Genomic DNA, 25,369 nt, shown 5'->3' with positions numbered 1-25,369 from the left:
TCACACTTCTATTATAGAGAAAGGGCAAATAGCAGTATTAAAATATTTCCGCTAATTAATTCCCTTTTAATGTGCACGAATTTCATGCACCGGGCTACTAGTTAAAATATAAAGGTAAAAAGTAAAACTTAAAAAAATATTAAAGTATTTTATAGCTTCATGACTGGGAAGGATTTCTTAAATAAGATATGAAACACAAAACATACCATAAGAAAAAAATTGCCAAAATAAGTAATTCTGCTCATTGAGAAACCTCAAAAAAAGTGAAAAGACAGCCCACAAAATGGAAAAAAACCTGCCACACATACCTCACAAAGGATTATACGCGGAATATGTAAAACCAATTTATAGAGGACAATCAGCCCAATAAGCAAAGACATTCATGAAAATAAAGCTATGGGCCCTAGCCAGTTTAGCTCAGTGGATAGAGCGTTGGCCTGCAGACTGAAGGGACTGGGATTCGATTCTGGTCAAGGACACATGCCTGGGTGTCAGGCTCAATCCCCAGAAGGGAGCGTGCAGGAGACAGCCAATCAATGATTCTCTCTCATCATTGATGTTTCTATCTTTCTCTCCTTTCCTCTCTGAAATCAATAAAAACATATTAAAAATAAGTACATAAAATAAAGCTATGGACACGATTTTTCCACCTACTAAATTGGTAAAAAAAAAAAAATTGTTGGCAAGTGGATCAAAAGCTCTTTAACACAATTGGTGGAAGTACAAACTGTTACAAGCACTTTACAGAAGATTGGTATCATCTTAAATATTAAGATGATGCAACAATTCTATTCCTTAGTATACATCCAGGATAACTCACACACTTTTATATCAGGAGACATGAACATGATTATTTGTAGTAACAGTGTGTATTTAAAAAACTGAAAAAAACCTCAGTGTTCATCAACAGAAAAACTAAATAAACTATAACATACTCAATTATTAAAATACTATGTAGGAGTAAAAGTGAATGAAGGACAGCTGCATGCGTTTACATAAATCTTAGAAGGATAATGTTGAGTGAAAACAGCAAGTCACCAATAAATAGAGAGCATGATAGTATTTAAATAAAACCCAAACACAAGCACAACTAAATATACTATTTAGTGAACTATGTACCTTTGGTAAATTTATAAAGAAACAGAGGAGGAAAATAAAAATGTAAAAGATACCCAGAGGGGGAAGCAGGTCCATGGAGACCCATAATATACAGGGTAATACTCTTTAACAGCTGATTTCTATTACATTTTGAAAATAAATGTATTTCAATAAACACTGCCTTTATAATTTTTCAAAGTGTGCAAACATTTTTTGGGACACCCTATATATCTATGCATATGTACCAAATATTTTATCATTTTTTTAGTGGGGGAGTAAAGAGAAAATTACTTCTATTTAAGAAAATGGAAAAAGTCCTGTTTCCATGCCAACTTCTAGAGATGTTTCAGAAAAAAAAAAATGCATTAAATCTTAATTTTACCTTATTTTTATGTTTTTGGTTTTCATGATGACTTCTTGTCAGGGTTTAAAACCTAATATAAAAAAAACAATCATTTTATGCATATCACATATATCATAATACTTGTAATTTTTCTCATGATCCAATAATATTCATCCTAGTAATCATCTAATATTGACTGTAAGAGAAACTGAAAAACAAATTTTACATGCCATTTTCCCATACATATTTCATACTAATAAACAAATAAATATTTGGTATGACTTCTAATTCTAGAGTAACCCTTCAGATTTTACAACCTAAAAATATCTAAAAACTAGAGGCCTGGTGCACGAAATTCGTGCATGGGGGGGAAAGGTGAGGTCCCTCAGCCTGGCCTGCACCCTCTCCAATCCAGGATTCCTCTCACAATCTGGAACCACTGGCTCCTAACCGCTCCCCTGCCTGCCTGCCTGATGCCCCTAACTGCTCCCCTGCCAGCCTGATCCCCCTAACTGCTCTCCCCTCCTGGCCTGATCCCCCTAACTGCCTATCTGCTCTCCCCTCCTGGCCTGATTCCCCTGCCTATCTGCTATCCCTTCCTGGCCTGATCCCCCTAACTGCCTATCTGCTCTCCCCTCCTGGCCTGATTCCCCTGCCTATCTGCTATCCCTTCCTGGCCTGATCCCCCTAACTGCCTATCTGCTCTCCCCTCCTGGCCTGATTCCCCTGCCTATCTGCTATCCCTTCCTGGCCTGATCCCCCTAACTGCCTATCTGCTCTCCCCTCCTGGCCTGATTCCCCTGCCTATCTGCTATCCCTTCCTGGCCTGATCCCCCTAACTGCCTATCTGCTCTCCCCTCCTGGCCTGATTCCCCTGCCTATCTGCTCTCCCTTCCTCTCCGCGCCCTTTGGACCCCCGGCACAGGCATGCTGAGAGCTCTTTGCTGCGGCCCCATCCCTGCCCCCCATCCTGATTGGTTGTTACGTGACGGCATCCCAGCGAATTTGCATATTCCTCTATTGTTAGTATAGATAAGCACCTTTGAGTTTCTAACGTTTGCATGTGTTCAAAACAACTGTCACAATATGGTATAGCTTAGTTTTAAAATAATCTTTTATTTTCACTTATATATCAATTTAATTTTTGAGACTTGCTCCAAATAACATATGGGAAATGATAGAATATAAATGACGATTACTTTTCAATTATCCTTTCTCACAGACTGAAAGAATATTTAAAGAAAAGGCTTGAAAGAGCTAGAATATTCTGTAATGTGACTCTAAAATATTTATCAACCAACCAATGATCCTTAACTTTCCTTCCAAGAGCGTAATAGGAATACCTTTCTCCTATTTGCTGTTTCCTTTTTTAGCTTAGCTATTAACATTTCTAACTGCATTCAAGGTTCTAAGAATACTCAAATTTATACCAGCAACGAGTGTAAATTTTCCTTCAAGCTACAAGGAAAAATATAAAAATGAATAATAATATTCTAAGCTGAAGTAAATTCTTAGATTATCAGTCCTAATATATGCTATCTGCTAAGCTAGGAGGCATGTTCCTTCAAGAACAATAGCTTTTCAAATTCTCACCCTTAATTCAAACAAATTCTTTAAAAAATAACAACAAAAGATGACTAAAACTGTACTTACTTTAACCAAAAGTTCCTGTGTTTCAGCAGTCAGAGGAGCATGGGAAAACTTGCAGCCCTCGCCTTGATAACATTTTGCTCCTGTGTGATAAAACTTGCAAGGATATTCATGTATCCCAAATGTTAAGGAAGAGAACAATCTTAATCCAACTAAAACAATTTGTGATGACTTTGATATAAGTAAGAGGTGTGGCTCTAGCCTGTTAGCTCAAATGGTTAGAGCAGTGGTTCTCAACCTTGGCTGCACATTAGAATCACCTGGGAATCTTTTTAAAATCCTGATTTCTGGGTCTCATCCTCCAGAAATTGTTTCTTTGTTACTAATGTTGTGGCCCCACCCCATAACAAAGAAACAGAATTTCTGGAGGATGAGGCCCAGAAATCAGGATTTTTAAAAAGATTTCCAGGTGATTCTAATGTGCAGCCAAGGTTGAGAACCACTGGGTTAGAGCATCATTCTGATGCTCTAGGTTACGAGTTTGATTCCCAATCAGAGCACATACAAGAATCAGCCAGTGAATGCATAAATAAATGGAACAACAAACCGATGTTTCTCTCTCTTCTTTCCTCTCTCTTTAAAATGAGTTATGATATAATTATTATATAATCCTATATAATAAAGAGGCAATATGCAAATTGACCTTCACACCCTCACAAGATGGCTGCCTACAACCAGGCCGGCAGGGGAGTTAGTGAGGGATGACCTGGTGGGGGGGTGCAATTGGGGGCAACCAGGCCGGCAGAGGGAGACAGTTCAGGGCAACCAGGCCAGCATGGGGGGCAGTAAGGGGTGACCAGGCCAGCAGGTAGGGGGGCAGTTAGGAGCGACCAGGGCGGCAGGGAGGGGGCAGTTGGGGGCGACCTGGCCGGCAGCAGGGGGCAGTTAGGGGCAACCAGGCAGGTGAGTGATTAGGAGCCAGAGGTCCAGGATTGTGAGAGGGATGTCCGACTGCCGGTTTAGGCCCGATCCTTGGGCCGGCAGTCAGACATTCCCTGAGGGGTCCCGGATTGGAGAGGGTGCAGGCTGGGCTGAGGGGGACCTCCCCCCATGCACGAATTTCATGCACTGGGCCTTAAGTCAATAAAATTTTAAAAGAAAAGAGATGTGTATTTTAAATACCCTGAGAAGTGTGATTATTTTTAAAACATTCTTTTGGGGTAGAGAAATTAAAGTCAATGACAATGGTATGTCTTAACAAATCTGAATCCTTCACGTATAAGAATCAATTTATACAATGTCAACATTGTTTCCCAGGAAAAGAATCTCAGGTTAGAATTTGTGATTTCCTGTTCTGAATGACTAAAAGTAACCAAACGTATTATTAACTTAAAATGTTCATGTTTTTACAACATGTCTGTACCCTATGCTCTGAAGTGAGGGTTAGCTTCAAATCAAGGAAAACTTAACCCCTACAGAATACAAAATATACAGAAAACAAGCATTCCCAAATAATGCAGTCCTGCCTCTGTTAGATTCAATGAGTGAATGTCACAGCAGAAATTCTGACGAAGTCTTTCTGGACTTAAACCGGTCTCAAAACCTACTATACTTCATCTGAGAGACTTTCTAAGGGATCCCTCTTTTCTTACGTGAAATAAAAAAATCTATATACAACTGAATCACTTCAATAGTGAATTGGGCTTGGATAATAAAGTATGGCTTGTCTTTGCCATAGCTAAAACACTGGTTCCATTCAAAACTGTACATATTTTAAATGTTCACATAAGTGTTTATGAAGAGTAAAGTTATATCTTGTAATAAAGGATATTATGCAAATACAGACAGTTTTCAGCTTTGGTACAATATCCTTGTACATAAAATTTACACATTTCCTTTTTCTTCTCTATCTCTGCATCATGATCAAATTTACATTCGTCTCCCTGGGCCAAAAGAAGGAACAAAGAAAATAAATTATTTCTCAGAGTTAACTCATTACAATTCCTACTAAACTTTAGATAAACAAATAATTCCAGAAAAAAATAGTCTTAGAAGCTATATGGTCCAATTCTTAATGAGTTATCATATTTATCTACTTAAAATTTTAAGGCCTAAACATCTGTAATACAAAACATTTTTTAAAAATTATCTTTCTTAAACTTAAAGTATTTTAGTAAAATTTTCTAAGTGAACATTTTCCAGGAGGAAACAGGTATGCTTTTAGAGTGTTTAATGGAAATAGGAGTCAATCTTAGTACATTTTTGCTACACCTTCCATTTTAGTATGTTTTTGCATACACATTTTTTGTACCTTAATACATTTCCTTTCAAGGAAATATTTACAAACTTGCTTTCCCTTTCGCTCCACTGTATGTTGGTTGATGAACCCCTGATTCATTTGCACGTGCTGCTGATTCTCTTTAGGTTTATCATCCTTTGAAAACAAAAACAAAAAACTAAATGTGAGAAACGGAAAATGAAATATTTTATTTCATTGCACAAATTATTTTAAAACACATACAAAACATTAAAAAGTGATTTTTCTAAATTGACCTTCACATATAAGATCTGGACTTTTGTACACCAGTTGAAAAGTGAATGTTTTGCCAGTTTCAACAGCATTCTATCATTGAACTTTAGTATTTATACAATTTGAATATTTTATTGTACTTTGCCCTTACTTTTTTAAATGAATAAAAAAATAAAAGTGCTACTACTTGTGATAGAAAGCGAAATGTAAGAGCAAGGCTCTTTATTTTTATTTTTTAAAATATTTTTTTATTGATTTCAGAGAGGAAGGGAGAGGGAGAAATAGAAACATCAATGATGAAAAATAATCATTGATGGGCTACCTCCTGCACACCCCCTACTGGGGATCGAGCCCACAACCTGGGCATGTGCCCTGACCGGGAATCAAACATTGTGCTCCTGGTTCATAGGTCGATGCTCAACCACTGAGCCATACCAGCCAGGCAAGAACAAGGCTCTTTAGAACAATGGAGACAAAACTGAAAATAATAAAAACTAAAAGCAGTATAATGTTTCATTTCAATGAGATGCTCTCTGGGTGTGAGCTAAGTATACTAACCAGCTCAAATGAACAAATGTAGCCCAACTTGAGTGGATCATTTGGTTAAGTGTTGGCCTGTGCACCAAAAGGTGTGAGATCAAGGCACATACCTGTGTTGAGAGTTTAATCGCCAGTCAGGGAGCATAAGGAAGGCAACCGATCGGTTGATATTTCTTTCTCTCCATTCCTCTCTAAGCATGTCCTCAGGCGAGGATAAAAAAAAACAACAGAAAACAAATGTAACCAGAACTAGAACTATCACCTCAAAGATGGTGATAAAGGTATAAAAACAAAAGGGGATCTCATAATACATTTTAGCTCTCTAGAAGCATAAACCACTGCTAGTGTGTTAACTTGTAATACAGCTTCTAGCTTCTGCACATCAAATTTCTTAATAGTTTGAGAAATACAAAGAAGGGAGGTGGCTGTATGTTTATATGTCTGCTTCATAATAATGTCAAATTTCCACTGAGCACTATCAAATAATTGTCTTATAAATACGTCAATTTAAATCTTTGGTTCTCTTATTACATTGTAACATATATACTTAGATTTGTTTCTCATATAGAAAAGCTCTCAGCTTTGGCTGAATAACCTTTTAAGTCAATGTAAACCAAATGAAAGGAAATACTCATGGGGGGGGGGGTCAAAACACAAAGTGCCAGCACTGGCCTGGCCCTGGGTGGCCATGGCAGTCACCTGAAACCTCAGGGCCTGATTCTTCATTTGTAAAATATGGGGGCGGAGCAAGATTGTGTATAAATATACAATTTAGTATTTCTAGTAATTTAGCACATGTCCCTTGGGACAAACCTGATTAAAAATGGTTACCACCAGTTTAGAAGCCCTCAGAAAGGCCGAGTCCAGAGTCATTTATTGAACCGCTCTGATTACATGTACAAAACTTCTACAAGCAAAATCAAACTAAGAGGAGGGTAGAGGTGGGTGGTAAGGCCAATGTTTGGATATATTCTTTTTTTTTCCAGAGGGAGTCTAGACCCAGTAGACCAGGGACTGCAACAGCAGAAACTTTGTAAGACTCTGTGGCCTTTGAAATATGCTCATGATTATTGTATTTTCTCCCCATTACCCGTCTGTCAATCCATATACACTGACTGCACAACACTCAAAAATCAAGTCAATGTAAACCAAATGAAGGGAATACTTAGGTGCATATATGCGTGGCAACGGTGCAGCAAGAGGGCTTAAAGGGGGTGCTGGCAGCTCCTCTGTGAGCAAGAACGTGTAGCCCACTGCGGTCGGAGATTTCACTACTGATAACCCTCATTTTGTGCCTTGTCACTGAGGGTAAGCAGAAATGGTCCTTTTACCTGTCCCTGTGAGCCACTGTTCCTCAGTGATGCATATGATCCCTTGTCTGCAGTGCCGGGCCATTTCCGCTTCATTTTCTTCTGTTTACCATTCTTATGGGCAGCTTTAAAGTTTTTATTTTTTTGTTTAACATCTGAAAACAGAAAATTAACTTTAATGATGATATAAAAGCACAATAGCAGCCCTGGCTGGTGTGGCTCAGTTGTTTGGAATGTCGCCCAGTACACCAAAGGGTCTCAGGTTTGATTCCTAGTCAGGGCACATACCTACATTGCAGGTTCGGTCCCCGGTCTAGCCACAAGCCAGATCCTTCTGAAGTGTTCAGGGTATGAGGAATCTAATTAGGAACTACCATAACACTATAACAGTAAAACTTCAAATGTTTAAACTGACTGTGTAGATTACTATCAGATTTTCCACTGAAAACATTTCATACAGATTAAACTCATCTATGACCCATATTAAACAGAAAAGCATTTTAAGGGGGGAGGCAGTAAATGAGGATCAAGTATTGCATTTATACAATGATACTGTAATAACTATGTATGGGGTCAGATGGGTACTGGACTTATTTATATAACTCACCTTACAGTTATATAACTGACTAATCACTAAGCTGTACACCTGAAACTAAGACATCTAAAAGAATACATATGTGAAATTAGTCTGACACACCACCATCCTTGACACTGAGTCAATTCATCTTCAGCTGATAGCAATACAAACAGGTATATCTTGTCCCTTTTACATGCAAAGGCTGGGATTTAGCATTCTCCCTTTCAAAGTAGTCATGGCCTTTGAGAACCCTCCTGAACTCCCAGCTCCTCCTGCAAACTCAGTGAGCACTGTACACTGAGTGGCCAGATGTTGAAGGGTGTCTCACATCTGGAGTAAAGATCCATATAAAACATAATCTTCTATATATATAAAAGGCTACTATGCAAAGTGTCCCCTCGGGAGTTCGACCAGGAGTTCGATCACTTGCTACGACGTGTGCTGACCACCAGGGGGTGACATGGAACATGGCAGGCGACCAGCAGGCGGTGGTGACGGGGCACTGAAGGAGGGAGGGAAGGAGGAGGCTGGGAGGTTGGAGGCGGGGAGGCGGGGAATCTGATTGGCCCTGATTGCCAGCCAGGCCTAGGGAACCTACCCATGAACGAATTTCGTGCACTGTGCCTCTAGTCCTATATAATAAAAGTGAAACATGTGAATTGACCATCCCTCCGCTACGCTCACCAGCCAATCAGGAGTGAGTATGCAAACTAACCCAACAAAAATGGCAGGTTTATTTGCATACACAGGAGCCAGGCAGAGAGCAGAGCGGGAGAGCCGGCAGCCTGGGGGGATGTGGCTCCCTTGGTCGCCTCGCCTAGCCACTGGGCAGAGAGCAGAGTGGGAGAGCCAGCTGAGAGTAGAGCGGCTTGGCGAACTTGGCTACCAAGCTGCCAGACGGAGAGCAGAGAGGGAGAGCTGGCGGCTTGGAGGACTTGGCAGAGTGGGAGGCTGTGGTACAGAGACAGAGCAGGAAGGGCAAACCAAGAGTGTGGGGGGCACCAGGAATTTTGGGAATAGTAGTTCTGGTGGCAGCCCCAGGACCGGAAGAGGAAGCCCAGAGCACAGGGAGCACCAGGAATGCTGGGAATCATAGTTCTGGTGGCAGACCGATCTCCTACTAACAAATGTTTGTTCAACATCAAGTATGTGCTGCACAAGGAATATATTTGGGATGTATCAATAAATACAACAGATTAAAAAATCTGAAATGGAGTTTATGGTCTAGGGCAGTGATGGCGAATCTTTTGAGCTTGGCGTGTCAGCATTTTGAAAAACCCTAACTTAACTCTGGTGCCGTGTCACATATAGAAATTTTTTGATATTTGCAACCATAGTAAAACAAAGATTTATATTTTTGATATTTATTTTATATATTTAAATGCCATTTAACAAAGAAAAATCAACCAAAAAAATGAGTTCGCGTGTCACCTCTGACTCGCGTGTCATAGGTTCGCCATCACTGTCCTAGACACTAGAGCAAAGTGAGCCTGGAGCAAGTTACTGTTGCGGTGGGGGGTGGAGGGAAAGCAAAGGTGAGAGACATAAGTAAAATTAGAGTGTCTAGGAAAAATTAAAGGGAAAATATCCTAAAACTTCCAGGAAATCTCCACCAATGAAGCAAAGAAAAAAAAAAATGCCTCTATTATTCTGTGAGCAACAAACCAAACTGGGTTGGGGGTCTCAGACAACTCGCTCATATGATTACAAAGACAGACAGAAACTCCTGGATTGGCGAGGGCTCCCCTGAGGGCTCCCAGATTAGACAGGGTGCAGGTCGGGCTGAGGGACCCACTCCCAGTGCATGAATTTTCGTGCACCGGGCCTCTAGTCTTATCATAAAATGCAGGAGAACCCCCACCCCCCAAGTCATGAACAAAGTGATTGCTCCTCTAGATAGACTTTAAATGATAAAATAGTTTTACCTTTACCTTCCTGTGCACACTTTGCTTCCTCTTTCTTCATGGATTCTTTATGAGACAATAAGGACTGAGCAGCTTTTGCCATTTCTCTGGCTTGTATATACTGTTGAAGCTCTTTAGCAAAATTATCTTCTGGTTCCTGATTGCAGATATTATCAGTGTATACATCATAGTCCTTACTTCTTGATTTTCTATGTAGCAAATTCTCTGGTGATGTTGTAGAGTTTCCAAAGTGCCTAAACTAAGTAAAATTAAAATTTCAATTTAAAAAACCTAGCACGATTCAAAACTATGTGGTGATAAAGAAGAAACAATGACTGACCATAAACTGATCATTCCTGAGGCTAGGTGATGGATACATGGGAGATATACTATTCTTTCCATTCTCAGGTATTTGAAGTTTTCCAAAATTAAAAAACAAACAAATACAAAACAACATAAAAACAAAAACGAAAAAACCAGCATGACACAGCCATCCTTAAAGGTAATTTGAGGGAAGATTCTTAATTTGTATACTCTATGTACTTTGCTGAATTAAGAGAGTAAATACCCAAATTTTAACTTTTTGACTAAAAAAAAAAAAAATTGCCCAGTTGCTGTGGCTCAGTGGTTGAGCATTGAACCAGGAGGTCATGGTTCGATTCTCAGTCAAGGCACAGGCCTGGGTTGCAGGATCGATCCCCAGTAGGGGGCGTGCAGGAGGCAGCTGATCAATGATTCTCTCTCATCACTGATATCTCTATCTCTCTCTCTCTTCCTCTCCCTTCCTCTCTGAAATCAATAATAACATATTTTTTAAAAAGAAGCAGAGAATTCTTGTATTAAAAAAATTACAGTATTATAGTTCACATTTTATTTCTCCCTTGATATTGACTATACTTCCAAATGGTTTAATTCAGTAACTCATGATTTCATAAAAGTAAACTGTAATGGCCCAATTAAAAATGTACTACACTAAGATATATCATAGACACCAAAGCCTATTCTTTTTCCAATTTAAAGGTCTGCCAACCGTAAGCCTAGAAAATGAACTTACTTCTGCTTGAAGGATCCAAAGAAACTGAGAAAGTTTCCTAACCTGACAAGGGCTTCGATGCACATTTTATCTTCATTACACCAGACAAGACTACCAACCAATCCAACAGTCTTCAGGCCACCAAGTTCATCTCCACATCCTCAAGAAAGAGCACCCTTTTCCAACTAACACCATACAAAAAACTTACAAACAGAAATTCTGGTCAGGAAATGGCAAACACTGGCCTGGCCTCCTGTTTTTGTAAATAAAGTTCTGCTGGAACACAGGCACACCCATTCATTCATCATCTATAATCTATGGCTGCTTAGTTGTGGCAGAGACAATATGGCTCACAAAGTCAAAAAGATGCACTATCTGGTCCGTTATGAAAAAGTTGGCTGGCTCTTGTAATGATTGTGTTTACCTTGGTTCTGTTCTTTAATTTTTATTTAGAGAACCAAAAAATCATTCAATATGCCATAGCTCCCAAGTTTAGCTTAGTCAAACACACAGAGATAAAATTCCATTCAGTGTATGTGAATTAATATTACAATAATCCAAATGAGTGACTAAATGCCCCCTTGGCACAAAACATACAGGCCTACAGTACTGCAGCAGACCCCTTTTATTGCAAGTAATAACATATTTGATTTTCTTGTATTAAAGAAAAAGATGAGATGACTTAGCAATATAAATAAAACCAGGGCAATGGCAATGGCCCAATTAGAAATGCACTACACCGCCCTAACCGGTTTGGCTCAGTGGATAGAGTGTCGGCCTGTGGACTGAAGGGTCCCAGGTTCGATTCTGGTAGGGGGCATGTACCTTGGTTGCAGGCACATACCCAGTAGGGGGCGTGCAGGAGGCAGGTGATCGATGTTTCTCTCTCAACGATGTTTCTAACTCTCTATCCCTCTTCCTTCCTCTCTGTAAAAAAATCAATAGAATATATTTTTTAAAAATTTTTTAAAAATGCACTACACTAGCCCTGACTGGTTTGGCTCAGTGGATAGAGCGTCAGCCTGCGGACTCAAGGGGCCCGGGTTTGATTCCGGTTAAGGGCATGTACCTTGGTTGCGGGCATATCCCCAGTGGGGAGTGTGCAGGAGGCAGCTGATCGATGTTTCTCTCTCATCGATGTTTCTAACTCTCTATCCCTCTTCCTTCCTCTCTGTAAAAATTCAATAAAATATATTTAGAAAAAAAAATAAAATAAAAATGCACTACACTAAGATATATCATAGCTACCAAAGCCTATCCTTTTCCCCATAATTCACAGCTTTGGTGACAGAGGAGGTGGCAGTCCTGATGACAAGAAGAAAGACCTGCCCGGTTCTCTTTAATCAGGTTAACTTTACTTTCAGGAATGCTTTTCTAACTGCTGCTGGAGCTGTTCTGAAATGACAGCTGCAATCATAGGTACCCACTGTAGCAGAAGCCCAGGGCTGGCAGCTGCCCTTGGAGAGCCCGTTTTAATAATATTAGCGATGAGTATTACTAGTTGATATGATTCTTTTCAGAGGGCAATGAAATAATCCAAAATACAAATTACTGCCTTAATACTTTTCTTCACACAACTAGCTATAAACTCAGTGCTTTGATGTTTGCTGTTCTCTACATAATTTAGAATGCACACAAACATGACAGTAAAACTTTGCCCCCCCCCCCCCGCCCCCGCTTTTGTAAAGGAGTCTATATAAAGCAGTTTTAAGTAAAAAAATTTCCTGCTTTTGATCCAGGATGGCTTACTGAACTAGTATGGCTTCCTGACATTCCACAGAAATAAAGTACAGAAGGAGGGCATGAAGTTAATTGAGAGAATTCAACAGGTTCTTGGCAGATTTTTGATAAACGAAAAGCAGGTTTTAAGCTGGAGGCTCGGTTTAGGTGGAGTCTGAGAAATGAGGCCATAACTGAAGACAAATTAAAATTCTACATGGAAACAAACAAAGCTATTATAACAAGTTCTCTCTTCCCACCCCTCATCAGAACACAATCAATGAGAAGTTTACCCTGGGCAAAAGAGAGGGCTGTTCTCCGAAGAAATTGAATACAATGCCTGATAAAAGCCAGGACTCCTTAGGTGGGTAATAAGACCTCAGAGTAAGTCCTCTACATTCTGGCATTTGGGAACACCTCAGTGCACCATACATTTCAGTGACAGTTATAACTTGACTAGAGGCCCGGTGCACGCAATTAGTGTACAGGGGGAGGGGGGGGCAGGAGGTCCCTCAGTCCAGCCTGCACCCTCTTGCAAACCAGGACCACTGGCTCCTAACAGCTGGCCTACCTGCCTGCTCACCCCTAACCACTCTGCCTGCCTGCCTGATCACCGCTAACCACTCTGCGTGCCTGCCTGATCGCCCCTAACTTCTCACTTGCCTGCCTGATCACTCCTAACCACCTCTGCCTGCCTGCCTGATTGCCCCTAAATACTCCCCTGCCGGCGTGATCACACCTAAGTGCTTTCCCCTGCCAGCCTGATCATCCCTAACTGCTCTCCCCTGCCGACCTGAAAGCCCCTAACTGCTCTCCCCTGCCGGCCTGATCACCCCTAACCACCTCTGCCTCCGCCCCTGCCACCATGGCTTTGTCCGGAAGGATGTCCAAAAGAGGTCTGTTCTAATTAGCATATTACCCTTTTATTAGTATAGACCAGTGGTCAGCAAACTGCGGCTCGCGAGCCACATGCAGCTCTTTGGCCCCTTGAGTGTGGCTCTTCCACAAAATACCGACTTCTGCGCATGGGCCACAAAGTTTCAATTGCACACTACATGCGTGCCCGCATGTGGTATTTTGTGGAAGAGCAACACTCAAGGGGCCAAAGAGCCGCATGTGGCTCGCGAGCCGCAGTTTGCCGACCACTGGTATAGACAATTTAGTATTCCTAGTAATTTAGCACATGTCCCTATGGACAAACCTGATAAAAACAGTTGCTGCCAGTTCAGAAGCCCTCAGAAAGGCCGAGTCCAGAGGAGTCACTTATTGTCCCACCTTGTTTACATGTACAGAACTTCTACAAGCAAAATCAAACTAAAAGAAGGGTAGGGGTGGGTGGTAAGGCCAATGCTCAGATATATTCATTTTTAACTAGAGGCCTGGTGCAAGAAATTCATGCACGAATAGGGTCCCCAGGCCTGGCCAGCGATCAGGGCCAAGTGGGGTGACAGGCAGGGTGATCAGGGGGCCCCCACTGGCACCTGCCTGGGCTGGTCTGGGGGCTGCAGGCTGGGGCAGCTCCTGCATTGAACGCCTGCCCCCTGGTGGTCAGTGCACATCATAGCGACCGGTCATTCTGCCAGTCATTGTGCCATTCAGTCAATTTGCATGTTAGGCTTTTATTATATAGGATTTTCAGAGGGAGTTAACACCCAGTAGACCAGGGACTGCAACAGCAGAAACTTTGTAAGACTCTGTGGCCTTTGAAATATGCTCATGATTATTGTATTTTCTCCCCATTACCCGTCTGTCAATCCATATACACTGACTGCACAACACTCAAAAATCAAGTCAATGTAAACCAAATGAAGGGAATACTTAGGTGCATATATGCGTGGCAACGGTGCAGCAAGAGGGCTTAAAGGGGGTGCTGGCAGCTCCTCTGTGAGCAAGAACGTGTAGCCCACTGCGGTCGGAGATTTCACTACTGATAACCCTCATTTTGTGCCTTGTCACTGAGGGTAAGCAGAAATGGTCCTTTTACCTGTCCCTGTGAGCCACTGTTCCTCAGTGATGCATATGATCCCTTGTCTGCAGTGCCGGGCCATTTCCGCTTCATTTTCTTCTGTTTACCATTCTTATGGGCAGCTTTAAAGTTTTTATTTTTTTGTTTAACATCTGAAAACAGAAAATTAACTTTAATGATGATATAAAAGCACAATAGCAGCCCTGGCTGGTGTGGCTCAGTTGTTTGGAACGTCGCCAGTACACCAAAAGGTCTCAGGTTTGATTCCTAGTCAGGGCACATACCTACATTGCAGGTTCGGTCCCCGGTCTAGCCACAAGCCAGATCCTTCTGAAGTGTTCAGGGTATGAGGAATCTAATTAGGAACTACCATAACACTATAACAGTAAAACTTCAAATGTTTAAACTGACTGTGTAGATTACTATCAGATTTTCCACTGAAAACATTTCATACAGATTAAACTCATCTATGACCCATATTAAACAGAAAAGCATTTTAAGGGGGGAGGCAGTAAATGAGGATCAAGTATTGCATTTATACAATGATACTGTAATAACTATGTATGGGGTCAGATGGGTACTGGACTTATTTATATAACTCACCTTACAGTTATATAACTGACTAATCACTAAGCTGTACACCTGAAACTAAGACATCTAAAAGAATACATATGTGAAATTAGTCTGACACACCACCATCCTTGACACTGAGTCAATTCATCTTCAGCTGATAGCAATACAAACAGGTATATCTTGTCCCTTTTACATGCAAAGGCTGGGATTTAGCATTCTCCCTTTCAAAGTAGTCATGGCCTTTGAGAACCCTCCTGAACTCCCAGCTCCTCCTGCAAACTCAGTGAGCATTGTATACTGAGTGGCCAGGTGTTGAAGGGTGTCTCACATCTGAAGTAAAGATCCATATAAATCATGATCTTCTATATATATAAAAGGCTACTATGCAAAGTGTCCCCTCGGGAGTTCGACCAGGAGTTCAATCACTCGCTATGACGTGCGCTGACCATCAGGGTGTGGCGCGGAACATGGCGGGTGACCAGCAGGCGGTGGTGACGGGGCGCTGAGGGAGCGAGGGAAGGAGGAGGCTGGGAGGTTGGAGGCGGTGAGGCGGGGAACCTGATCAGCGCTGATGGCCGGCCAGGCATAGGGAACCTACCCATGAACGAATTTCGTGCACTGGGCCTCTAGTCTTATCAGAAAATGCAGGTGAACCCCCACCCCCCAAGTCATGAACAAAGTGATTGCTCCTCTAGATAGACTTTAAATGATTAAATAGTTTTACCTTTACCTTCCTGTGTACACTTTGCTTCCTCTTTCTTCATGGATTCTTTATGAGACAATAAGGACTGATCAGCATTTGCCATTTCTTTAGCTTGTATATGCTGTTGAAGCTCTTTAGCAAAATTATCTTCTGGTTCCTGATTGCAGATATTATCAGTGTATACATCATAGTCCTTACTTCTTGATTTTCTATATAGCAAATTCTTTGGTGATGTTGTAGAGTTTCCAAAGTGCCTAAACTAAGTAAAAATTAAAATTTTAATTTAAGAAACCTAGCACGATTCAAAACTATGTGGTGATAAAGAAGAAACAATGACTGACCATAAACTGATCATTCCTGAGGCTAGGTGATGGATACATGGGGGATCATATACTATTCTTTTCATTTTCAGGTATTTGAAATTTTCCAGAATTAAAAAACAAACAAATACAAAACAACGTAAAAACAAAAACAAAAAAACCAGCATGACACAGCCATCCTTAAAGGTAATTTGAGGGAAGATTCTTAATTTGTATACTCTATGTACTTTGCTGAATTAAGAGAGTAAATACCCAAATTTTAACTTTTTGACTAAAAAAAAAAAAAATTGCCCAGTTGCTGTGGCTCAGTGGTTGAGCATTGAACCAGGAGGTCATGGTTCGATTCTCAGTCAAGGCACAGGCCTGGGTTGCAGGATCGATCCCCAGTAGGGGGCGTGCAGGAGGCAGCTGATCAATGATTCTCTCTCATCACTGATATCTCTATCTCTCTCTCTCTTCCTCTCCCTTCCTCTCTGAAATCAATAATAACATATTTTTTAAAAAGAAGCAGAGAATTCTTGTATTAAAAAAATTACAGTATTATAGTTCACATTTTATTTCTCCCTTGATATTGACTATACTTCCAAATGGTTTAATTCAGTAACTCATGATTTCATAAAAGTAAACTGTAATGGCCCAATTAAAAATGTACTACACTAAGATATATCATAGACACCTATTCTTTTTCCAATTTAAAGGTTTGCCTACCGTAAGCCTAGAAAATGAACTTACTTCTGCTTGAAGGATCCAAAGAAACTGAGAAAGTTTCCTAACCTGACAAGGGCTTCGATGCACATTTTATCTTCATTACACCAGACAAGACTACCAACCAATCCAACAGTCTTCAGGCCACCAAGTTCATCTCCACATCCTCAAGAAAGAGCACCCTTTTCCAACTAACACCATACAAAAAACTTACAAACAGAAATTCTGGTCAGGAAATGGCAAACACTGGCCTGGCCTCCTGTTTTTGTAAATAAAGTTCTGCTGGAACACAGGCACACCCATTCATTCATCATCTATAATCTATGGCTGCTTAGTTGTGGCTAAATTAGCTATCAACTATGAGGATAAATTCAAGATATTTCCAGAAAAGTTAACAAGTACTCAAAGGTTTAATCCCATACATTCCTACATATGCCAGCCAAATAAGAAACCAATATAAGCCCTAGCTGGTTTGGCTCAGAGCGTTGGCCTGCAGAGTGAAGGATCCTGGGTTTGATTCTGGTCAATGGCACATGCCTGGGTTGCGGGCTTGACCCCCAGTAGGGGGCGTGCAGGAGGCAGCCGATAAATGATTATCATAATTGATGTTTCTATCTCTCTCTCCCTCTCCCTTCATCACTGAAATCAATAAAAATATATTTAGTTTAAAAAGAAACCAACATAAAAAAGATGTCATTGACAACAGCCTCACCAAACATATAGCAATAAATCTAACAAAAAAAGTGTAAGATGTAAGACATCTACCAAGAAAATTATAAAACAATGTTAGAGAGAAATTAAAGAGGACTCAAAGATTGAGAAACTCAATGTTCTAAAGATGTCAATTTTCCCTCAAATGATCTAGATCAGGGGTGGGCAAACTTTTTGACTCGAGGGCCACAATGGGTTCTTAAACTGGACCGGAGGGCCGGAACAAAAGCATGGATGGAGTGTTTGTGTGAACTAATATAAATTCAAAGTAAACATCATTACATAAAAGGGTACGGTCTTTTTTTTTTTAGTTTTATTCATTTCAAACGGGCCGGATCCGGCCCGCGGGCCGTAGTTTGCCCATGGCTGATCTAGATTCAATGGATTCCCAATAAATTTCCCACCAGGATTTTCTGTGGAACTTGACAAAATGCTCCTAAAACTTACATGGAAATTTAAAAAGCTAAGAATAGCCAAGACACAAAGAAGATATACAAACTCATTATAAAGCTGTAGTAATTAACAGAGTGAGGTCTTAAGGGACGGAATAGACAATAGACAAATAAGCCAGTGGAAGAGAATAGTCCAGAAACAGACCCATCTGAACATGAGCACTTGATTTTTGACAATGGTGACACTGCAGGCCTATGGGAGCAAAGGCAGTCCTTTCTCCTCAGCGAATGATGCCAGAACAATTGCATATGATAACAAACATAAAAAGTAAAACAAAATTTGTTGTTCTCTGCACCTATTAGTGTTCACAAAAATCAATCCTGGTGATTATAAACTTAAGTGTGAAAGGCAAAACAATAAAGACACTGTAGGAAAATATTTTTACTCAGGATATTTAAATAAAGCAGTAACTATAAAGGGAAAAATTAATAAATTTGAATACATTAAAATTATAAGCTTTTCATCAATAGAGTCATTGAGTGGAAAGAAAATCAGAAAATCTGCAGATATCTGCAATACATAATCCACAATGAAGGGAAAAAAACCTTTATATCCAGAATAAAGAACTATAAATGAAGATATAAACATTCAGACAAACCAATTTAAAAAAGGACAGAAAGACTTGAATAGGCGCGCGCACACACACACACACACACACACACACACAAAGGGAAATCCAAATGTACAAACATATGGAAAGATGCTCCATCTCAACAGCAATCAAGAAAATACAAAGTAAATTGCAATGAGATACCTCATCAGATGGCAAAAAATTAGAAGGATAAAAATATCAAGTGTGGAGCAGTAGAAATACAGTCCCTCATACACTGCCTCTGCAAATAAAAGTCAGAACCCCTTTGGAATGCAGGTTGCCATTATGGTAAAGGTAAAGATGCTTGAAGACCCAGCAGTTCCACTCCTATGTACATGCAGAGTAGAGTTGTTCCCACTTATCCATTCCAAGACCCCCACTGGATGCCCGAAACTGCGGATAGTATCAAACTCCATATATACTGTTTTTCCTATACTAATACTAGTATATACATATACTAATACATACGTGTGATAATCCTAGAATGTGGTACCTGCCTATCTGGTGCTAAAGTTTAATTTATAAATTAGGCACAGTAAAATATGAACAACAATAACTAATAAAATAAACAACTGTACCAACATACTTGCTATAAAAAACGTTTTATGAATGTGATCTCTCTCTCTAAATATCTTATTATACTGTACTCATACCTTGTCACTGAAAGGAAGCACCTCCGGCTTTTCTTTGGCACATCCGAATTGCCAGCATCACTACCCTTGCACTTTGGGGCCATTATTAAAGTAAAATAAAGATCACTTGAACACAAGCACTGTGATACCACAAGAATCGATCTGATAACCGAAATGGCTACCAAGTAATCAACAGGCAGGAAGTGTCTACACACAGCGTGGATAAGCTGGACAAAGAGACGCTTCACATCCTGGGCAGAATGGAGCGGGATGGCCTGAGTCTCATCGTGCTACTCAGAACAGCGTGCAATTTAAAACTTAAGAATTGTTTCTTTCTGGAATTTTCCATTTAATATTTTTGGACCATGGCTGACCATGGGTAACTGAAACCAAGGAAAGCAAAATTGTAGGTAAAGGGGACCACTGAACACATGCAGCAGGATACAAGTGAAAATGTAGTAGCAGTATTGCCCATAATCTCCAAAAATGAGAATCAAACCAAAAGTCTACCAACAACAGATCTAGTATGTTCAAATAATGGAACACTATGTAGCTAAGACAACAAGCAAACAAGTATACACCATAATATCTATGAATCATATAATGTTGAGAAAAAGAACATCCATGGCACTATCTTATTTCTATAAAGTACAAAAATGGGCAAGAACAAACTGTATTCTTATGGATGACAGAATTAGTAAAACTGTAAAGAAGAGCAAGGAAGTGATTAGTACATAAGTTAGGACTATACCTCTAAGAAGAAACAAGGAGGATGGCTGAGAAGGGAGGCACCAGAGGCTCTGATGGTAATGATCTTTCTTGATTTCCAATGTGCTGACCGGGGTGCTCTCTTTTTGATCAGCTGTGATACATTCACATTCTACACACTTGTGAGTAAAGAGCCTGGGCTAAAGCAAGCCTACTTAGGAATAATCTAGGTGTCCATCTTTTCATAGTACTATTTCCTGGAAACCACTTAAAATAATCCTAGAATGTTGTACCTGCCTATCTCCTGTATAGTGTTATACATGGATGAGAGGACTTTAAATGGGCACGAAGTATTGGGCCCAAATGACTAAAATAGTAGAAAAAAATTGTCGGCAATCCAAGCTGTAATTTCTCCCTGTCAATCTTGGCCCTCATCTATAGCAAGGCAAAAGAAGTCACATCCTTGGGTAGCTGAGAGTCTTCCTGAGGAGCTGAAGATGCTGTACCTGCTGTATTTCCTGTCTTATATCCTTGTACAAACCTAAGTAAAGAGTATTGCAGGATAGTCTATTTGTGTCTGTGAGTCTCCTTGCCAATTAAAACCCATTATTTTGTAATGTGCTGAAATTAATAATTTAAAAAATAGTTCGAAAGAGAAAAAGAGGCAAAGAAGAGCAGATATTGGCTTTATTATTGGTTGTGTCCTCCCAAATTCTTACGTTGAACTCCTAATCCTCAGTACCTTAGAATGTGACTTTGTTTGGAAACAGGGCATTGTATGTATAATTAAAATGAGGTATTAGGGTGGGCTATAATCCTTTAAGACCAGTGTCCTTATGAAAAGGGGAAATTTAGACACAGACATGCACACAGGGAGAACACCATTCAAACAGGTAGGTAAAGATCCAGGTGATGCTCTGGAAGCCAAGCCAAGGAACACCAAAGATGCCAGCCAACCACCAGAAGTTATGGGAAAGGCCTGGAACAGATTCCCTTTCACAGCCGACACCTTGATCTCAGACTTTTAGCCTCCAGAAGCATGAGTCAGCAAATTTCTACTTTTTAAGTTATCCAGTTTGTGGTACTTTTTAAAAATTCTCACCTGAGAATATGTTTTTCATTTATTATAGAGAGAGAGGGAGAGGGAGAGAGAGAAATATCGATAGGTTGCTTCACATACAGGCCCAGACCAGGGATTGAACCTGCAACCTGAGTATGTGCACTGACTGGGATTTAAACTTGTGACCCTTCGATGCACAGGATGACTGACGCTCTAACCATTAACAACACCAGCCAGGTACCTTGTTATGGCAGTCCTAGCAAATGAATACAAGCTTTAAGCTTTAAATCACTAAGGTTAGTTACATTAGCAATTCAATATCCTTAAAATTTAGATCTAATATGAGAATAAATTTTTTAAAAATATTTTATTGATTTTTTACAGAGAGGCAGGGCGAGGGACAGAGTTAGAAACATCGATGAGAGAGAAACATCGATCAGCTGCCTCCTGCACACCCCCTATCGGGGATGTGCCCACAACTGAGGTACATGCCCCCGACCGGAATCGAACCTGGGACCCTTCAGTCCGCAGGCCGACGCTCTATCCACTGAGCCAAACCGGTTAGGGCGAGAAGAAAATTTTGAAACACTTTACAACCCATTTCAGAAATAGAAAAAAATAAATGCAATGCACTAAAAATAGTTCATGTTAAATGACAAAGCCCTTAAAGGATAAATTTTTTAAAAAGTGTAACTGGGTTTGATATAAGTAACTGTGTCTCAAATGCTAATTAAAATGAGACAAACAGGATCCCTAAAAAATTTCTCATATCCATTACAGTAAAACCTCAATATAGCAGACTAATTCAGGTGAGGGGGTGTCTGTTAAAGCTGAAAGTCCGTTATATAATAAAGTATGTTTAACAAATTCGTATATTAAATAATGTGTTTACTTATGTAGACACATTTATGCAATTAAAATTAAGTATGAAAAGTTTAATTTCACAGAAAAGTATTACTGTAATTTTAAATTTATTAAATGTATGCATTCACCAGTTACCATGAGCAAACAAATACACATGGCTGGGCGTGGCTTAGTGCACAAGGGAACGTCCCACAGCATGAGTTAATACTATTGCAGAAAGTGACACCACTCAAAAACAGAACCAATTACATGTGCGATAAGGTGTGATCACATTCTAATCATGGCCAAACATTGGCTACAAGCAGTGACTCTTAGATTTAAATATGTAAACTATAGCTGTAGATATGTAATATTTGTTTATGTTGGCAAAATTACTACAGTGTGTTTTCCAACATATCGCCTATTTGCTAAAATTTGTTTAAAGTAACAGTGAATTAATAAAAATAATAACCAATTAATTTAATTTTAAGCAAATCTTGGTTTAAACATTTTAAAATTAACAGGATATTAATTTTCACATGACATATGGACCAGAAATTTTGTCCATTAAATCCAAAGACCGTTAAATCAAGGTCTGCAAAATCAAAGGTTTATTGTGCTGTTATTTCAATATGCCAACTTAATCTTACTTTTTTGGAAATATGCTCACACTCCACTTTTACTTTTATTTTCTCTTCTTGTGTTTCTTCAACTTCTGTATCATCTATTTCATCATCGATTCTGTAGCAAAAATATGAAATAACACAAGAGGATTTTTTTAAAACTGAAGAGGGTTCATCCCACAGCATTAAAATCCACGGCTTTGGCTTACATTCAACTTGCCCTCAAAGAAATTCCAAATTCAAATCCTACTCCACCTACCCTTCTTTCCAGAGAATTATGTACAAAATTATTATGAGTAGTAAATGGCAACATGTTTGAGTAAAAAATAAAGCTGGAATTTTAGATTACATAACCCCGAACATTAGCTCAAGTATTAGCAGGTTTTTAAATTATCCATTCATTCTCATTCAATTCATTCAACAGATGCTGAGTATCTACCATACTCAGCATACAGGCTCTGGGCCTTAGCCGCCCCCCCGCCCCCCCAGCCGACCCTACCCAATACGACTCAAACCTGACTACTCTTACTCCACTCCAAATGTCACTCTGGCCACTTTATTCCCACCACCCAATCACACCAAGCTCCTGCACTGCAGGACCTTTATATGGAACATTCTCCAGCTAGATATCAACCTCCCTCACCTCTTTCAGGTCCCTACTCAAATATTACTCATTAATGTTAATATATAAGGCTTCCCTTAACCACCTTCTTTAAAATATCTACATCCTTTCCATCATACATTCTCCCTTCTTATACAACTAACCCACTTTCATTTTTCTGTATTTCATTTATCATCACCTACAATACCATCTATACTAATAAAAGGGTAATATGCTAATTAGACCAGACATCTTCCAGACGACCTTCCAGACATCCTTCCGGACAAAGCCATGGTGGCGGGGCCGAGGCAGAGGTGGTTAGGGATGATCAGGCCAGCAGGGGAGGACAGTTAGGGGGATCAGGCTGGTGGGGGAGATCAGTTAGGGAGATCAGGCCAGCAGGCAGGTGAGCGGTTAGGAGCCAGCGGTCCCCAGTTGTGAGAGGGATGTCCTACTGCCGGTTTAGGCCCAATCCCTGGCAGTCAGACATCCCCTGAGGGGTCCCAGATTGGAGAGAATGCAGGCCGGGCTGAGAGACCCCCCTGCCCCGTGCATGAATTTCGTGCACCAGGCCTCTAGTACAGTATATCATCCATAGGCTCTTGGAACTGCAGTGAAGCATATAATGAAATCAATTTTACCATAGGCTAACTGATATACAGGAGTTAGGTTCCTACAGCATCTCATGGACCTTAGAATGAAACAACGTTGAATGAAATGACATTACTTGAGGACTGTATATTTACATATTACCTGTGCCCCAAGAATATAAATCTCATGAGGATGAGACTTTCAAAAAATATATTTTATTTATTACTATATCCCCAGGGCCTAGAATAATGTCTTGTACATAGCTGGTGCTCAATAAATGAGTAATTCCATAATAAAGTTACTAGTAAAAAAAAACAAACCTCCAGAAACCATAAAAGATTGATTCATTTGACTGCTTTTAAAACAGACAAAAACCTTTATGCATAGAAAGTAATGCCATAGGCAAAGTCAAAAGACAAATAACAAATTGGGGTAAAATATCTGCTCACTAGAGATCCTAAATTTTTAAAGAGAAGGATGGGCAAAGGATATGAATGAGTAATAGTTCACAGACACTCACCATAACCACATTGCAATACCATCTTCACCTGACAATTTGGCAAAAATCCTTAAGTGTCATAAAAGGATGACATAAAAGTAGTTCAGTAAAATTTTCAAACTGATGGCTGCTATTGGATTTTTACATGTTGCTACTGTCCTTTTTGTGAGTATTTATCTTGCTGATTTCTCTTACGTATTGTAAGTTTATTGATTGATTCCTGTTCTTTTTCTTTGTAGATGATCCTATCATCTGCAAGTAATTAGTATCTTTTTCTCTTTTCAATATTTATAGGTCTTACTTTAGCCAATTGTGCCTTAGAAACATGGGGATGAGATCATAGGTCCTAGAGGAAGACTTATCTAAGTAACTTAATCCTAGTTTTGCCACTTACACTGTGTAATCTTGGCAAGTTATTTATCCTCTCTGTGCCTCAACTTTCTCATCTACAAAAACAAGGATATCTTAAAGGCTGTGAAGGTTAAATGACATTTTATGTAAAGCACCATAGGAAAGCTCTTGATGGTAGCCTGAATTAAAGCAATACAGTAATTCCAATTAAGGTATGTGAGATGGAGAGAAGTGAAAAGATTTTAGTGATATGGAGGTAAAGTCAACCATAATATGACTTATAGTTGATACGAGAAATAAAGGGATAAAGGCTGTGTTATGGTTTTGGCCTAGGAAAACTGGGGCAAAGATGCAGGTTTAGAAGAAAAGGTGGATTTTTAGCATTTCAAAGTCACAAGGAAAAGAGTGATTGAATATCTGGGTGTAAAAAAACTACACTAACCACGTCTCCAAGAATGAAAAGAGTTAGAGCCATTTGGCCAGCGGCCTCACTTCCCGTTTCAACATAAAGGAAATATATCCAAAAGGTCTTTGCTGCTTTATGATAGTTTTTCGGGTCTTTCGATGCTGATCAGTGGAATAAGAACAGACTATTCACTCATACTCCACCGCTTGGCGAACTGACGGTTTCATATTTTCTACCAAAAAAAAAAAAAAAAGCGCCTAGCACGTGTCGGTGAGAAATGACAGATGACCTCTGTCTTCTAGGAGCTCACACGTGCTCTAGTCCCGCTGGGAGAAGGGGGAGCTTCCCGGCGCACCCTCGCCCCGCTCGGGCCCCGCCCCTCCGCCTT

The 25,369-nt window shown here is 40.0% G+C and overlaps 1 protein-coding gene across 6 annotated transcripts in view; it reads right to left on the bottom strand.

Moving 5' to 3' along the window:
- Nucleotides 1–25,369, bottom strand: part of ZC3H8 (zinc finger CCCH-type containing 8) — a 32,939-nt gene that overhangs the window by 7,215 nt on the left and 355 nt on the right. Inside the window, exons 2-10 of one of the 6 annotated variants that reach the window (XM_005884933.2) lie at nucleotides 22,561–22,651; nucleotides 15,908–16,145; nucleotides 14,629–14,762; nucleotides 9,914–10,151; nucleotides 7,433–7,566; nucleotides 5,343–5,465; nucleotides 4,863–4,974; nucleotides 3,095–3,204; nucleotides 1,481–1,532 (exon numbers count right to left, since the gene is read on the bottom strand). In XM_005884933.2, the coding sequence (XP_005884995.1) occupies nucleotides 1,503–1,532; nucleotides 3,095–3,204; nucleotides 4,863–4,974; nucleotides 5,343–5,465; nucleotides 7,433–7,566; nucleotides 9,914–10,151; nucleotides 14,629–14,762; nucleotides 15,908–16,145; nucleotides 22,561–22,651 (1,210 nt within the window). In that variant the 3' untranslated portion in view covers nucleotides 1,481–1,502. Of the gene's footprint in view, nucleotides 1–1,480; nucleotides 1,533–3,094; nucleotides 3,205–4,862; nucleotides 4,975–5,342; nucleotides 5,466–7,432; nucleotides 7,567–9,913; nucleotides 10,152–14,628; nucleotides 14,763–15,907; nucleotides 16,146–22,560; nucleotides 22,652–25,369 lie in introns of those variants that run through there. The other 5 variants (XM_005884929.2, XM_005884930.2, XM_014532322.1 and 2 more) reach the window with 5 other exon arrangements.

Source organism: Myotis brandtii, unplaced genomic scaffold (genome assembly GCF_000412655.1).
Source record: "Myotis brandtii unplaced genomic scaffold, ASM41265v1 scaffold879, whole genome shotgun sequence".
NCBI classification, from domain to species: Eukaryota; Metazoa; Chordata; class Mammalia; order Chiroptera; family Vespertilionidae; genus Myotis; species Myotis brandtii.
The sequence above is the reverse complement of the archived record's forward strand: the minus strand, read 5'-3'. Positions and strand labels throughout refer to the sequence as shown.